We start from the raw sequence: 14,871 nt of genomic DNA, 5'->3' as shown, positions 1-14,871 counted from the left end.
TTTTATTTGCCTTGCCTGTGGCAAAGGAAGCAAACCAAATTCCTTTTGGATGCTGTTAACCCCCACTGGCATTACTGGTTGGAATGGCACTAACTTCAGGGCTGTGCTTCAAGTGCTGTGACCAAAATCACAGCTGAAAACTACTGATCTGTAATAAGCCATGGGGTTCTGAAATGTTTTCTGTGGCATAGGTCCTTAAATCCATGATTGTATAGGGAGGCAGATCCCCTGAGGCACTCGGGGTGGCACACTGCCCTCCCCTGCTGGAGAGGAGCATCCAAGCGGTGACCTGCCCAGAGGTGCAGAAGGGCAGAGCTGTGGCTCAGCCAAGGGCCAAGCTGGCTGCTTGTTTTCTCTTTGCAGCTTGAAATGGTGTGCTTAAAAACACAGCTGCTGTTCTTCAAGCCATCCAAGCCATCCCTTAGCAGCTGGAAGGTGATGCTTTGCTAGGTGCTCTGTATCCAGCTGCAGTTGGACTTTTTTTCCCCTGTTTTGTTGGGGGTTTTTTTTTTGGGGGGGAGGGGCTCCACCCTCTTTGCAAATGAAAAATGAAGTTGGGTTGACCTTCCCATGGTCATTCTTGATGTGTAGTGGAAGTATTTTGATACCCCTGCCCATGGCATCAGGGTTGGAGTAGATGATCTCTAAGGTCCCTTCCAACCCAGGCCATTCTCTGTGGTTTAAGTTGAAACACTAAGCAGAGGTTATTACTAGATGAGCTCTTGCAAATCTGGCATTAATGTGTGAGAGAGATCTTGGAGGTCCCTTCCAGCCATGGGGATTCCATCAAATGATCTTGTGAAGGGCAAATTGTTACCCCTGTGGCTATTTGGTGTTGGAGCTGTGTTGCCATGTAAGAGCTCCTGGAGCCCTTCCCCTGAGCGTGCTGTGCTCTCTTGCTCTTTAAGGCTCTGGAAGCTGCCTCCCTTGCTGGGGGTGCAGAGCTGCTGGAGGACCCCAAGCATGTCCTGGCCGAGAAGCAGCAGCTTCAGACGGAGCTGCAGCGCTGTCTGCAGGAGATGCACCAGAAGGAGCTGCACTTCCAGCAGGTGAATTCCAAGGTAACTTAGAGCAGCAGCTGTGAGAGTCTGGGCTGCCATCAACATAGAAACAGTGCTGAGCTGCTGACTTGTGTGACTGAGAGCTCATTTGCTTTAAAACTTTAATTCTTCCCCACACCCTCTTGGCTGAGAGCAGAGATTGCAAACCAAAGCTCAGGACTCTCTTTCTGTCAGGCTTTATTCACTTCTTGCCTGGCTGGGAGAGGTTTAGTTGGATCCACGTGCTGGAGACGTTGGAGGGGCACTGCTGAACTGCTCAGCTCAGATCTGTTTGATTGCAGCCTGAATCAGATGTGTCTCTCAGCTGGGACTTGCTCTGCTTGGTGGTTGCTTTCAGGTGGTGCAGTCAGCAGAGGAGAATGCTGTGCTGTCTGCCCAGCTGAAGACTCTCTCCCAGGCTCTGAGGGACAACCAGCTTCGGTACACTGACCTGCAGAGTCGGTACTTAAGGCTGGAGAGGGACTATCAGACAATGCAGGTGGCATCTTTCCAAGGCACTGCTCAGGTAAGCAAATGCATGGCAATGCTCTGGGCAGCCTGCTCCAGGGCTCCCTCACACCAAACAAGCTTCTCCTGTTCAGATGGAATCTCCTGGGTTCCAGCTTGTGCCAGCTGCCCCTTGTGCTGTCCCTGGGCACCACCGAGAAGAGCCCAGCCCCATCCTCTGGCTCCCCACCTTTTAGCTCTTGCTGATCATTGATCAGATCCCCTCTGGGGCTGCTCTTCTCCAGGCTCAACAGCCCCAGGGCTCTCAGCCTTTCCTCTCAGAGATGCTCCAGGCCCCTCAGCATCTTTGGAGCCTCCCCTGGACTCTCTCCATTAGTTAGTTCCCTGTTTCTCTGGAACTGGGGAGCCCAGACCTGTCCCCAGTACTGCAGCTGTGGCCTCAGCAGGGCAGAGCAGTTATGCAGTGTGCCCTGCAGCATGTGCAGGCAGTGTGCACCCAGACAGCTGATTCTGCACCACCTCTTTGACAGAAAACAGCTTTGGGTGATTGCAGCTCTGGAAATTAAGAGATTCAAGGGCACAGAGTGGTTTGTTCCACACTGCTTTGGGGTGCTTATGGCTTCTTTAATTGACATAAAGATTTTCAGTGACTAGAGAATTGATGACTGAATTTCTCCCCCCACCACCTCTTGAATGTGTTGTAGGATGAAAGCAGAGCAGAAGTTCCCCCTGGAGCACCACAGGAACGATCTGCAGTTGTTGAAATAGACAATGTGGAGCTAAATGAACTCAGGAAAAGGTCAGGACTGGGGGCATGCATTGGCAATATTGGTTTGCTGGCAGCTGTGGTGTAAGTGCAGAAGTGATGCTCTCCCATCCCCCACCAAGGCCTCTGGGGGGGAGAGAAGTGGATTTACAGTGGATCACAGCCCTGGGCTTGAGTTGTTGTCAGCTGCACACTTGGTTTTGTAGACACACTCATGGGTGACTTCATTTCAAAGTTCATCTCAAGCAGCTCGTTGAAGTGTCACCAAAAAGAGCATTCCTTAATGAACAGAGCAAGGAAGGGATTAAGTCTAAAGCACTGACTGCAGGTTTCATTTTGTCCCAGGCTTGCAGAGACTGAGCAGCAGTATGAGTCGGTGCAGCAGGCTCTGTCTCAGCTCACAGAGACACTGTCAGAAGAGAAGAGGAGGAGAGAAGCTGCAGAAGAGGCTCTTGGGCTCTGTGAGGAGCGAAGTAACAGGTAAAGCACTCCTGGTGGAAAGCAGGAGGGGGTTTTCTTGTGGAGGAGAAGTGTCCTTGTCTTTTCTTGCACTCCCCAAGCTTCTGACAGGCTGCTGCCCTGAACCCCCCATGGCTCCAAAATGAGCTCTGTGTTAGAGAGCCAAAGGCAGTTTTCACTGCTGCTTTGAGTGCATAGGGAGGCTTTCATTTACACTGTGCCTGGAGTAAGGGCAAAGTGAGCTACAGAGCTGGGAGAAGCAGTGCCAGGTGTTGGGTTTGCCTTCCATTGAGAGCAGTGCAGCTTCTTTGGGTGTTGGATTTCTGAGCAAAATAACAGAACAGCCAAGCAGTGGAGTTGGTGAGTCTGCAGTAGCTGAGCTGGTGGCAGTGCAGGTGGAGCTGTGGTAAAAAGCCAGGTTTAACTGTAGGGGGGGAAATGTCTGAGCTCTGGGGGGGGTTGGATTGTTTAACTTGCTGCTCCAGATGCTGAGCTCAGTAGTCAGTGGTGTTCTGTTCCAAGCAAAAGCTCAGGTACATCAGCTTGGGCACAGCCAGTGCTCACATGGAAAGCAGCACTGTCCAGCTGCCTGCAGAGTGTCCAGCTCTGCCAGCATCACTCAGTCACTGGCTGCTGAGGGTGGGGTGGTTGGGAGGGAGTGAAACACCTTGGGAGCAGGTGGCAAATAGAGGCTGAGAGCCAGCCTGGCAAGATGAGCAAGGTCTTGCTGCCTTTTGTGGGGACCTTTTCCCCTGTGTCAGTACACAAAAGGTGGCTGCAGAGGAGCAGGAGATCAGTGCTCTAGCATCTCCCTCTCGCTTGTCTCCAGGTTTGAAGCAGGCAGTTACAGACCTGTGCCCAGCGAATACAGCGTTCAGCTGGAGAGCGAGGAGGAGAGGGAGGCCTTGATCCTCAGCCCTGGGGAGCATGTGGTGGTGAGGAAGGTGAGTAAAGGGAGGCCTTGATCCTCAGCCCTGGGGAGCATGTGGTGGTGAGGAAGGTGAGTTAAGGGAGGCCTTGATCCTCAGCCCTGGGGAGCACGTGGTGGTGAGGAAGGTGAGTAAAGGGAGGCCTTGATCCTCAGCCCTGGGGAGCACGTGGTGGTGAGGAAGGTGAGTAAAGGGAGGCCTTGATCCTCAGCCCTGGGGAGCACGTGGTGGTGAGGAAGGTGAGTAAAGGGAGGCCTTGATCCTCAGCCCTGGGGAGCACGTGGTGGTGAGGAAGGTGAGTAAAGGAAAGCTTCCAACCCCTGACTTGGAAACTCTTCAAAAGTGATGTGCAGCTTGTGTGCTGCTAGTTGCAGGTGAGGTGGAAGATGGCACAGCTCCTCTCCTTCATGCTGCCCCTTTCTTTGTCTCCCCTCTGCTGTACCTTCCTTTCAACCACAGTTCAATCATTTTTGGAGTGCAGATTGCCCTTTCTGAGTGACAGGAAGTCACTGATTTTGGGTTGTCCTCTTTATTGTTGTGAGGATGGGTGGGACCTAGGGGCCTGCAACTACTGATAGGACATTTTACTGGGGAAATGTCCTGGATTTCCTTCTGTTTGGGCTGTGGATGGTGAGTCAAACACAGGCAGCTGTGTAGATCACATTCACAGAATCACAGACCTCAGCTCTTGCAGAGAATTGAGCAGATCCCCTCTGGGGCTGCTCTTCTCCAGGCTCTCAGCCCCAGGGCTCTCAGCCTTTCCTCCTCACAGAGATGCTCCAGGCCCCTCAGCAGCTTTATAGCCTCCCCTGGACTCTCTCCAGAGTCTGGCCTCATCCTCTTGTCCTGTGCCCTTTAGCTGTTGATCAGCATTGAGAAGATCTCTGTCTTTTCCAGCAGAGAGCTGCACCATGTGTGAGCAGGGTAGGATGTGAGTGATGCTGTGTCTGGCACGTTCCAGAGGGGTCCCTGCACGTGGTGGTGCAGTTCCAGCTCTGGTTGGTCGCTGCCATTCCACAGCACAAATCCCTGCCCTCCCTCCCTGTCCCCTGCCACCAGTGCTGCCCTTTGCCCCTTGGATCAGTTGTGCTCACAGCCTGTGCTGTGGCACCAGAGGCAGGTGGTTTGCAGGGGAGCTTCTCCTCCCCTGTGCTGAAGGGGCTGTGTTTGATGTGTGTTTGTTTGCTGAGCAGGTGAAGGGAGGAGCCCTTTCCCTCCGCCGCTGGCTGCGAGGCCGAAGTCTCTACTGCTCCAAGCTGCTGACCTCCAGAGCCAAGTCTCGCTACCTGTTCCTCACCTACCTGCTCACCCTGCACCTGCTGGTGCTGCTCTGCCTCTCTGGGGTGCTCTGAACACATCTGGGTGGATGACTTCCCTCTAGCTAACGGTGTGCCAAGGTGGTGGACTTCCCACATGCTGCTGCTACGCTATGCACTGGACACGGTTGTTGTACACTCTCCTTGCACTACACAGACCCTGAGCTTCTGCCAAGAACTTTGTGTCTGTCACAGTGGCTCCAAAGCTGACTTGAATTGCTCTGTACCAGTGGGATGTTCTGTTTGCTAAGGAGAAAACCTTCCCCTCAGCCCTGCAAAGAAGCTGCTGCAGATGAGTTATTTAATACTGTTGGTGAGTGGCAGTGATTGGTTCCTGCTGAATGGTTGTCCAGGAGAGCTTTTCTAGAGAAACTTTATTTTAAGAGTTGAACTATATAAATTCTAAAGGAATCTCCAGCTACTACTGATCATTGGCTTCTTGATTGTAACAAGAAGCTTCACAGAGTGCAATAAAGGAAGAACTACTGGATCTCTGCTTGCTTGATTGATTGATTTCTTTTTCCTTTGTTTGTTGGGGGTTGATTATTCTTTTTTTCTGAAAATAAAATAACAGTAGAAGAAATGTCCTCTCCTTGGTGTGTCCACACCCTGTGATGGCTGTGAGGAGGTGTCACCTGGTACCAGGAGCCAGCCCTGGGCAGCAGAGGAGGCCGTGCTGAGAGCCAGAGATTCCCTCGGAGTAAGCGAAAGCAGAGTGACAGCAGCTGGCTGCTGAGCTGGGTCTGTTAGAGCCAGGGAAGGCTCTGAGGCATGGAGCAGAGGGAAAGGGAATGAAAAGGAGAGGGAAGAATAGAGACAAAAAGAGAAGCCAGCAGCAGTCCTTGGGTCAGATCCAGTGATGTTTTCACAGGCCCAGTCCAGGCCTGTCAGAGGTGGGTGTGCATCCCAGCAGGGTCTGCCAGTGGCAGGTGCAACACTTGGCCCTCAGAAGTGGGGGTCCTTTGACACCCTTTTGGCAGGGGTGGGGGAAGGTGTGCTCCCCAAATCCCAGAGGGGTGTGCAGCAGGGCCCTGCAGTGCAAGGTCTGTCTGGCACACATAGTTGAAGAGGGAATTCTCACCTCCACAGCAGCCATCTCTTCCTGGTGAAGCCAGCAGCCCTCCTCTGGAGCTTTGAAGGTCATCACCCTTTCTATCCAAGACCAGGTATGTCACACCTCTGAGACAGCAGAGTCATTATGGGCTGTCATCCCTGCCCTGCCACCTGCACTGCTTTGAGACAAGGGAGGACTGGGCTGCCACAAGAAAATAACAGTTTATGGCAACATGAATGAAGGTTCTAAAGGTGGTGGTGTGGTGTCCTGTCCTCACTTGAGCTGTGGAGCTGGTGGTGTCCTGTCCTCACTTGAGCTGTGGAGCTGGTGGTGTCTGCATTCCAATGTATCTAAAGTCAGCTGCTGTGCCACAGCCACAAGCCCAGAGAGGTAACCACAGAGTGCTCCAGATGAGCAGACCAGAGCTGGTGCTGGAGCAGAGGGAGTTCCTCAGTTGGTATCTGGCTGTGAATTGTCCACCTGCTCCTCTAGATGGAAGCACAGCATTTGCCTTTCATAGCTGCACTGCATGCTGGGTGGACACCTTGCTCCTGCCTGCAGAGCAGAAAGCTTCTGCTCCCACATCCCATTTCCAGTGTCCTTCCTGGTAATTTTCCTGCTGGAATTGTATTTCCCTGTAGGAGAAATCAAATCAAATGTGGAGGTTGCTATCTATGCTCTTCCCTTGGCACCTGGAAGCTGCCTTGTGTATGACAGTGGTGTGTGTGCTGTCTCTGGGTGCTGCTGGAGCTGGCAGCCTGAGATCTGCTGAGAAGGAACTGAAGGAGCTCTCAAAAGGCTTTGTGCTTCAGTGTAAACTCCTGGCTGGATTGAGTGGCTTTTGGTGTCCTGTGGTGGAGGCTTCAGGCAGTTCAGTAACTCAGATAATGCTCAGGTATTGCATGGGTCCTTGTGGTTTGAACTTCTCTGTCACTGAAATGGATGAAGGAATTGCTTGGGTTTGGGCTTGCAGACACTTTCCTACCTCCTGACAGGCAGCCTGCAGCACACATGCAGGTATAAGGTCCCCTGGAACATCAGATGTGGCTCTGCACTTCCCTCAGTGCCTACTTCTGGCCTGTATTTAACAGGAAGATTATGCAGCAGTGTAGCAACAGTGTAAATAAACTAATGAAGTCCTGGGCTTGACAGCACAGGGAGATAATCCAAGTGGGAGATGATAACCCACAGCAGACCTCCAGAAAAGCCTGGCTGCTCCCAGGCAGGAGCTGTGGCTTCTCCAGCAGACATGTCTGGGACTGTTTCTCTCTCATTACACTGTAATGATGCTGTCTGTTCCTCAGCCTGGTGAGCAGCTGCTTGTTTGTCACTGGTTGCATTAAAGCCAATCCATTAATTAGGGAATATTGGCAATTTGTGGAGTCTTTAATTGAAAGCATTCTTCTCATTAAAAGTGAACTTCTTTGCAGAAGATTAGCTTATGAAATCCAAAGTTCAGCCCCCTGGGGTCTGGTTCTGGTGGGTACACTGCTGCTGGTTGGGTCACCATCCCCGGAGATACTTTGAAGACATGCCTGAGGGCAGGAGGGCTCTGCAGAGGGCTCTGGCCAGGCTGCATCCAGGGGCCAGGGCCAGGGCAGGAAAGCTCTGCAAGAGGGCTCTGGCCAGGCTGCATCCAGGGGCCAGGGCAGGAAAGCTCTGCAGAGGGCTCTGGCCAGGCTGCATCCAGGGGCCAGGGCCAGGGCAGGAAAGCTCTGCAGAGGGCTCTGCCCAGGCTGGATCCATGGGCCAGGGCCAAGGAGATGAGGTCTAACAAAGCCAAGCAACAAGTCCATGAAGGCTTCAGGCTTGGGGCAGAGTAGCTGGAAACTGCCCAGCAGAGAAGACCTTGGGGGTGCTGGGTGACAGCAGCTGAAGGTGATCCAGGGGGGGCCAAGGAGGCCACCAGCAGCCTGGTCTGGATCAGCAATGTTGTGGGCAGCAGGAGCAGGGCAGGGACTGTGCCCCTGCACTGGGCACTGGTGAGGCCACCCCTTGAACACTGGGTTCAGTTTTGGGCCCCTCACTCCTAGAAGGATGTTGAGGGGCTGGAGCATGTCCAGAGAAGGGCAAGGAGGCTGGGGAAGGGTCTGGAGAACAGGGCTGGGGGGAGCAGCTGAGGGAACAACTTATGAAAGTTCTGTGGGTTACCCAGGGAGCTGTTTCTGTGTCTCTTTTTCCATGCCACCATCTGGCAGGCAGTTTTTAAGCCCCTGCTGCTGCTGCAGAGCTTTATCTACCCAGCTCTGCTCTTTATTAAAACAGCATTATTGGAGGGAGGGTAGTAAACAGCTCTGACTTTGGTGCTTGCCTTTAATTAACAGCTTTTTTTCCTCAAAAGAATTTGCTGGGCAAATATCACTGGAAGAGGCTCAGGGCAGGCAAACACTGTGGTGAAGTTTGTTGGCTACACCAATGTGGAGCTGTGGGACCTGCAGTGTGTGGAGCTGGGTGCTTGAGAGCTTTTCCCTTCCACTGCCTGCCAGTGGATGTCAGACTCGCACAGAAATGCTGCAGCAGATGTCCACTTCTGCCCCTGGAAACTCTCCTCTTGCACTGAACCTTCGCAGCCTCCTCACTGGAAGCTCTGGCTGCAGCCTGGGGGAAGAGGAGAGAGCTCAGCAGGCTCAGTGAGGATTTTCTCTTCTGCTTTATGAAACCAGAAGGACAACTCCCTTATGGCTTTAACTGTGAACAATGATCAGATTTCCCTGTGAGAAGAGCCTTGTCCCTGTCCTGTCAGTGAGCTGCAGCTATGCAAGGGGATTCTGTTACAAGTGCACATGGTTCAAGCACAGCCAGGCTGGCATCCCTGTTCCAGTGCCAGAGCAGTGGGGGCCCAGCATTTCCTTGCTTCTTTCTGTCCTGGTTTGGGTTAGAGCTGATGGGCAGAGTTCCTGCCAAGGCCTGGGCTGCAGAAAGGCTCTGCCTGAGACGTGCTTCTGGGCACACCAAGGGCACTGCCACAGCTTGTGCCCCATCTTGGGGGGCAGGAAGGCAGAGGTGGCAGCTGCAGGGAGAGGCAGCCAGGACAGGTGAGCCTCAGCTGACCAGTAAAGGATTGCAGCCCATGGATGGCATCTTCAGGATTAAGCTGAGGGATCTCTTGTGTCAAGCTGCTGCTTCTATGACTGGCATCCGACTCTGTTCCTTCTTCCTTTGATCCTGAGCTGTGTGTTCCTGAATCCAGGTCTCATCAGCTGCTGAGTCCAGTCTGGGACTTCCTCAATGCCTGCCCCCAGGTGACATCCTTGCCATCAGGGGCTGGGTTCCATCTCAGGTTTGTGTCTGGTTCTGTGTATTTCCTGTCATGGTTCCATTCTTTCCCACCTCATCAGCCTCTCTCCCTTGTTCCCTTTCTCTTCCCTGTGAGAATAGAGAGCACTTCATAGAGAGTCTCTGTCACTTGTCTGGTGGCCAGCCCAGCCCCTGACCCTGGACTCTCTCTGTTGTGACTTTTCAGGTGCTTTCTATCTTAGCAAAACATCAGGCACAGGGCTGCTGCTGTTAGGCTTCTGCACCCTCCAAGAGCCAGTGCCCAGTTTATCACTTGAGCTTAGCTCTGAATTGCAAAGCAAGAGTTCAAAGGGTGCTGCAGCAGAAATGGAGGTATGCCAGAGCACCTGCTGGAGGCAGCTCTGGATGCTGGAGAGGTTGTTGCCATTCCCTGGGCCACAGCAAACATAAGAGGCTTTGCCAGAAACTGCAGCAGGTCGTGGGCAGAATCCTACCAGAGCTGGAGAGGAATTCACCTGGGGCCAGCTCAGGTCCAAGGACAGAGGTATCACAGCCCCCATGGGCAGGCTGCTCCAATCCATAGCTCTGCTCAGAGAGCTGGAATAGGGAAGGTGTCCCTTAGGACTGGTGGGAAGGGAACTCCCTGCTGTAGTGGGAGCCTTGACCCTGAGTATACTGAGAGTTCGTTCCACTGCTGTGGAAGGCTGGGATGGCAAAGAGCTCAACAATGACCCTGGCTGAAGCAGCTCTGTCCCCATCTCCTCTTCCACTGCCATGCCAGGGTTGTGCCAGCCCAGCTGCTTGCAGAGCCTGGTGATGCCTCCCTGGGAGTTGTGGCCAATTGCTGCATTGGAAAGCACAAAGTTTGCTGCTGCTTCTTTCCTCTCTCCTAATACATCTCAGCAATAGTGCAGAGCTTTTCCTTGTCATTAATACAGATGTTAATGAATTAATCATGCTTGCAGCCCCCTCTAATGAATTGCTAGTCTACTCAAATGTATCCTTCCCACTCCCTGATGGTATCTGATGTATCTGCAAGGGCTTCTGTGAAGCTTTGCTTCTCCACAGTACATTTAACCTGCTTTTGATTATCATTTAGGCTGGCCTGTATTAGGAATCTGGCCTGTATTAGGAATAGTGTGGCCAGCAGGAGCAGGGAGGTCATTGTGCCCCTGTACTCTGCATTGGTTAGGCCACACCTTGAGTACTGTGTCCAGTTCTGGGCCCCTCAGTTTAGGAAGGACATCGAGACACTTGAACGTGTCCAGAGAAGGGCAACAAGGCTGGTGAGAGGCCTTGAGCACAAGCCCTATGAGGAGAGGCTGAGGGAGCTGGGATTGTTTAGCCTGGAGAAGAGAAGGATCAGAGGCGACCTCATTGCCCTCTACAACTACCTGAAGGGTGGTTGTAGCCAGGTGGGGGTTGGTCTCTTCTCCCAGGCAACCAGCACCAGAACAAGGGGACACAGTCTCAAGTTGTGTCAGGGGAGGTTTAGACTCGAGGTGAGGAAAAAGTTCTTCACTGAGCGAGTCATTCGTCATTGGAATGGGCTGCCCAGGGAGGTGGTGGAGTCGCCGTCCCTGGAGGTGTTCAAGGGGAGATTGGACGTGGCGCTTGGTGCTATGATCTAGTTGTGAGGTCTGTTGGAACAGGTTGGACTTGATGATCCTTGGGGTCTCTTCCAACCTTAGTTACTGTGATACTGTGATACTGTGATACTGTGATTAAGGTTTATTATCTCAGTTGTCCTCTCTTGAACCTTCTCTGTTGTCCATTCCCTCCCCCTCCCCTTCCTTTCACCAGAGCTATGGAGTTGCCCTAAATTCTCTTCAAATTAAATGTAAAAAAATAACCCAACCCCACCCTGAGTCAGGATTAACTCTGCCAGGAGCCAGGTTGCAGAGTTATCACAGAGCTGTCAGGGCTGGAAGGGACCTCAAGGCTCAGCCAGTTCCAACCCCCCTGCCATGGGCAGGGACACCTCATACTGCAGCAGGTTGCTCACAGCCACATCCAGCCTGGCTGCAAACACCTCCAGGGATGAGGCTTCCACCACCTCCCTGGGCAGCCTGTGCCAGGCTCTCACCACTCTCATGGGGAAGAACTTCTTCCTCACATCCAATCTGAATCTCCCCACTTCTAGTTTTGCTCCATCCCCCCCACTCCTATCACTACCCAACACCCTCAAAAGTCCCTCCCCAGCTTTCTTGGAGCCCCCTTCAGGTACTGGAAGGCCACAGTAAGGTCTCCTGGGAGCCTTCTCCTCTCCAGACTGCACAACCCCAACTCTCAGTCTCTCTCCATAGCAGAGCAGCTCCAACCCTCTGCTCATCCTCGTGGCCCTTCTCTGGACATGTTCAGCTGTGCTCAGCAGCTCAGGCTTTGCCTCTTTGGTCCACAGCAAGGTGCAGTGCTGGCTGCATTTGCTTTGCTTTGTATCTCTCAGCAGCATTTGTCACTGTGTGCTGCTCAGGCCTTTGAAATAATAGCAGAAGTACCTGTGGAAAAAAACCCAACAGTAAATGTTGTGCAGGTCCTGTGGACTCACGGGGGATGTGTTTCAGAGCCACAGCCTGGGAATATGGGGAAGAATTGGGAGGGAAGAAAAAGATTCCAGATGTGATTTGGAGTCTCCAAAATCCTGAGCAGCAATGAGAAGCTGAAGAGCTTCAACCTGCTCCACACAACTCAGAGTAAAGCTGTAGAGCCTCCAGGGAAGAGGGCTGCAGAGAGTGCTGGAATCAAAGGTGCCACACAAAAAAAAACCCAGCTGGAAAACTGGAGACAGACTAATTCAGGGTAAGTTTAAGATTCCCTGAGATTAATTAACCACCAGAGCAATTAACCTATGGACATAATGAAGTTGTTGAAGTGTTCAAATTGAAACTAAATGCTTTCCCCCCCCCCAGCTTCCTGTGGCTCCTCCTGACCAGGACCTCTCTGGTGAGCAGGGAGCAGATCTGCTCCTCAGTGTGACGTGGTCCAGCTCTTTTGTTTCACCCAGGATGTGGAGTCTGAAGCTATCAATGTCCTTGCCACAGAAAGGTCTTTTAGTGCTGCCTGTAACAAAGAAAGGAGCAGACCATGGCCGGGCTTGGCCGATGCCTTTCTGCAGTGAGTAATGGCTGCTGCTCCCTGCCCCTCACCTCTGCCACCTCCTGACGGCCAGGCTCGCACAGCCCTCTTGCTGATGCATTGGTGACCCATTTCGGTGCTCTGTGGTGCTACTCAAAGACAAAAGAAGGTGAGACCAGCTGAGGGAGCTTTCCTGATTAATTGGTCTGTGCTGCCCGTCCCAGAATGCAGCCTGAAACTGGAACGCTTCAGCTCCCAGAGCTCGCTTCCCAGAAAGCAGCCAGGGCTGGGGGTTTCTAATAAGCAGCAGGCAGCTGCCACTTGCTGTGGAGATGATCCTTCCAACAGCAGCCTGCTTCAGCCAGAGCCAAGGCACAGGGGAGCTCCACATTGGACGTTAGGAAAAAGTTTAGTGGATCTTAGGAGAATTGTCTTTGGTGCCAGAGTGGTCAGGGCCTGGCACAGGCTGCCCAGGGAGCTGCTGGAGTCCCCATCCCTGGAGGTGCTCCAGAAAGTATGGCCATGGCACCTGGGGACATGGCTTAGTGGCCATGGTGGGGTTGGTTTGAGGGCTGGACTGGATGATCTTGGAGGCCTTTTCCAGCCTTAATGATTTGATGTTCCTCTGACAATGGCTATGGACACACCACTTAAACCCATCCACATCCCCTTCCTTGCTGCCCAGCACAGGCACAGAGAGACACTCTGGATCCATTCCTGTGCATTACGTTCACGTTTCAGTGGACAGCTCCCAACAGGAGCTGATTTCCATTCTTTTGGCTGTGGGAAATCGTCTTTGGGACCCTGCTCATTTGGCACATTGATGAGAGCAGGGACTTGAGCTGGCTGCAGCACATGGCCCATCGCTGTGGTACCTCAGCAGCTCACTCCTGTGTGTGAATTTCTTTTCCAACAGCTAGTGAGAAGTAAACAGGGAACTGCAGCATGGAGATGTGCAAACACTTCTCTGTCTGCCTGGTAAGTGAGACTGGAATCAGCAAGCCCCCTGACAGGAGTCAAGTTAGAGCTTCCAGGCCAGTATTTGAAGAAATCAGAGCAGAACTGCTACACTTTCAGCCCAGGAACAGAAAAGTGCTTTGAACAGATGGGAAAGGGATCTCCAGAGCCCCATGCCAGGGCTTAGCAAGCTCCATAGCCGAGTGGAAGGACATCTCACTTAGAATATTAAGAGAAGGGATGATAGGAGATGGAGCCAGAGCCAGGGAATAATTAACTGAGCCTGCTGAAATCTTTAAACCCACAGGAATCTGATTGGAAAACCCTTTGGAAGGGCTGAATCTGCTCTGAACCAGAGGCTGTTTGTCTAGCCTTTGTGTGTTGGGCTCTGTGAGGGATGGGGAGTGGAGGGATCCTCTTGGCACTTTGAAGGTGTTTAAGACACCTCTTTGGTTTTGCTTGAGTTTGTGTTCCCCTTAGATGCTTCAAGGCACACAACTTGAGGCTCTGCACACAGACACAGCAGGGGCAGGAGCTGGCAGCAGATGGATGTGCAGCTTGGTGGGGAAACCACTGCACTGCACTTGCTCCCAAAGCCCTTCCAAGCCAGTGCATTCTGTGACCATCTTTGGCTTTCACAGATGTTGGCTCTCCCAGCTTCACCTTCTCCTGAAGCCATGGTTTGTGTGAGGGAGCTGTGTGGAGCTGAGCAGGCTTTCATTCTGGCTCAGACTGCCTGGCTCTGTTCAGTTCTTGCCTGGTGGCTATCTTTAGACTGACTTGGAGCTATGCAGTTTCCACTCTTCAGGTTTCAGGCTGCAGAGACACAAGTGACATCCATGCACAGCTGCTCCTGCAGAGGAGCTGACAGCAGAGAACAGGGCTCTGACCAGGGTCAGTTATATTCAGTTTATAGCCTTCTCTGCTTTGTGTTGGGATCGCTGCAAGGTACAGGAGCCTGTGAGAGTCTCCTGCCTGCTGACACCCCTGGCTGATGCTATTCCTGGGCAAGTGCTCCACTGCCAGACGCTGCTCCTGCACCTGCCCTGTGCACCCTTTGTGCACAGGGTGGCTGTTGGGAAAGGGTCTGAAGAGGAAGCCCAGGCAAGGAGCAGCCAGGTGCAGCTGGGTTGTGTTTAGCAGCTGTCACAGGTAGGCTCCAGTGTCTGCATTAGCTGTCACCCCTTGGACAGGCAGAAAATGAGCTTTGGAAGCAGCACAGAGGTTGTGCTGTGACATCTGGCACTCGGCCTGAATGGGACCAAGTGCCTCATTCAGTCTCCTCTTAAACACCTGCAGGGACGGTGACTCCACCACCTCCCTGGGCAGCACATTCCAGTGGCCAATCTCTCTTTCTGGGAAGAACTTCTTCCTCACCTCCAGCCTGAACCTCCCCTGGCACAGCTTGAGCCTGTGTCCATCTGGCCTATCTCTATAAATGATAAAATACACATAGGTGGCATTGGAGTAACTGCAGGTGATTGGAAGCTGCCACTGTGCAGAGAGGGAGATGCTTGGAACACTGCAAAGGCTGCAGCCTGATTTCCAACTCTAAGCCTCTGAGAGCAGT

General features: G+C 52.7%; 1 protein-coding gene across 2 annotated transcripts in view; it reads left to right on the top strand.

Annotated features, from left to right (window-relative positions):
• The window catches only part of LOC104297555 (golgin subfamily B member 1-like), a 41,956-nt gene extending 36,488 nt beyond the window's left edge, over positions 1-5,468 (top strand). The window contains exons 24-29 of one of the 2 annotated variants that reach the window (XM_054171850.1): positions 909-1,061; positions 1,399-1,566; positions 2,213-2,307; positions 2,620-2,754; positions 3,563-3,677; positions 4,856-5,468. In XM_054171850.1, the coding sequence (XP_054027825.1) occupies positions 909-1,061; positions 1,399-1,566; positions 2,213-2,307; positions 2,620-2,754; positions 3,563-3,677; positions 4,856-5,014 (825 nt within the window). In that variant the 3' untranslated portion in view covers positions 5,015-5,468. Of the gene's footprint in view, positions 1-908; positions 1,062-1,398; positions 1,567-2,212; positions 2,308-2,619; positions 2,755-3,562; positions 4,081-4,855 lie in introns of those variants that run through there. The other variant, XM_054171849.1, reaches the window with a different exon arrangement.
• Positions 5,469-14,871: the final 9,403 nt, after the last annotated feature.

Source organism: Dryobates pubescens, chromosome 22 (genome assembly GCF_014839835.1).
Source record: "Dryobates pubescens isolate bDryPub1 chromosome 22, bDryPub1.pri, whole genome shotgun sequence".
NCBI lineage: Eukaryota > Metazoa > Chordata > Aves > Piciformes > Picidae > Dryobates > Dryobates pubescens.
Note: the sequence above shows the minus strand (reverse complement) of the source record. Positions and strands in the feature narration are given on the sequence as shown.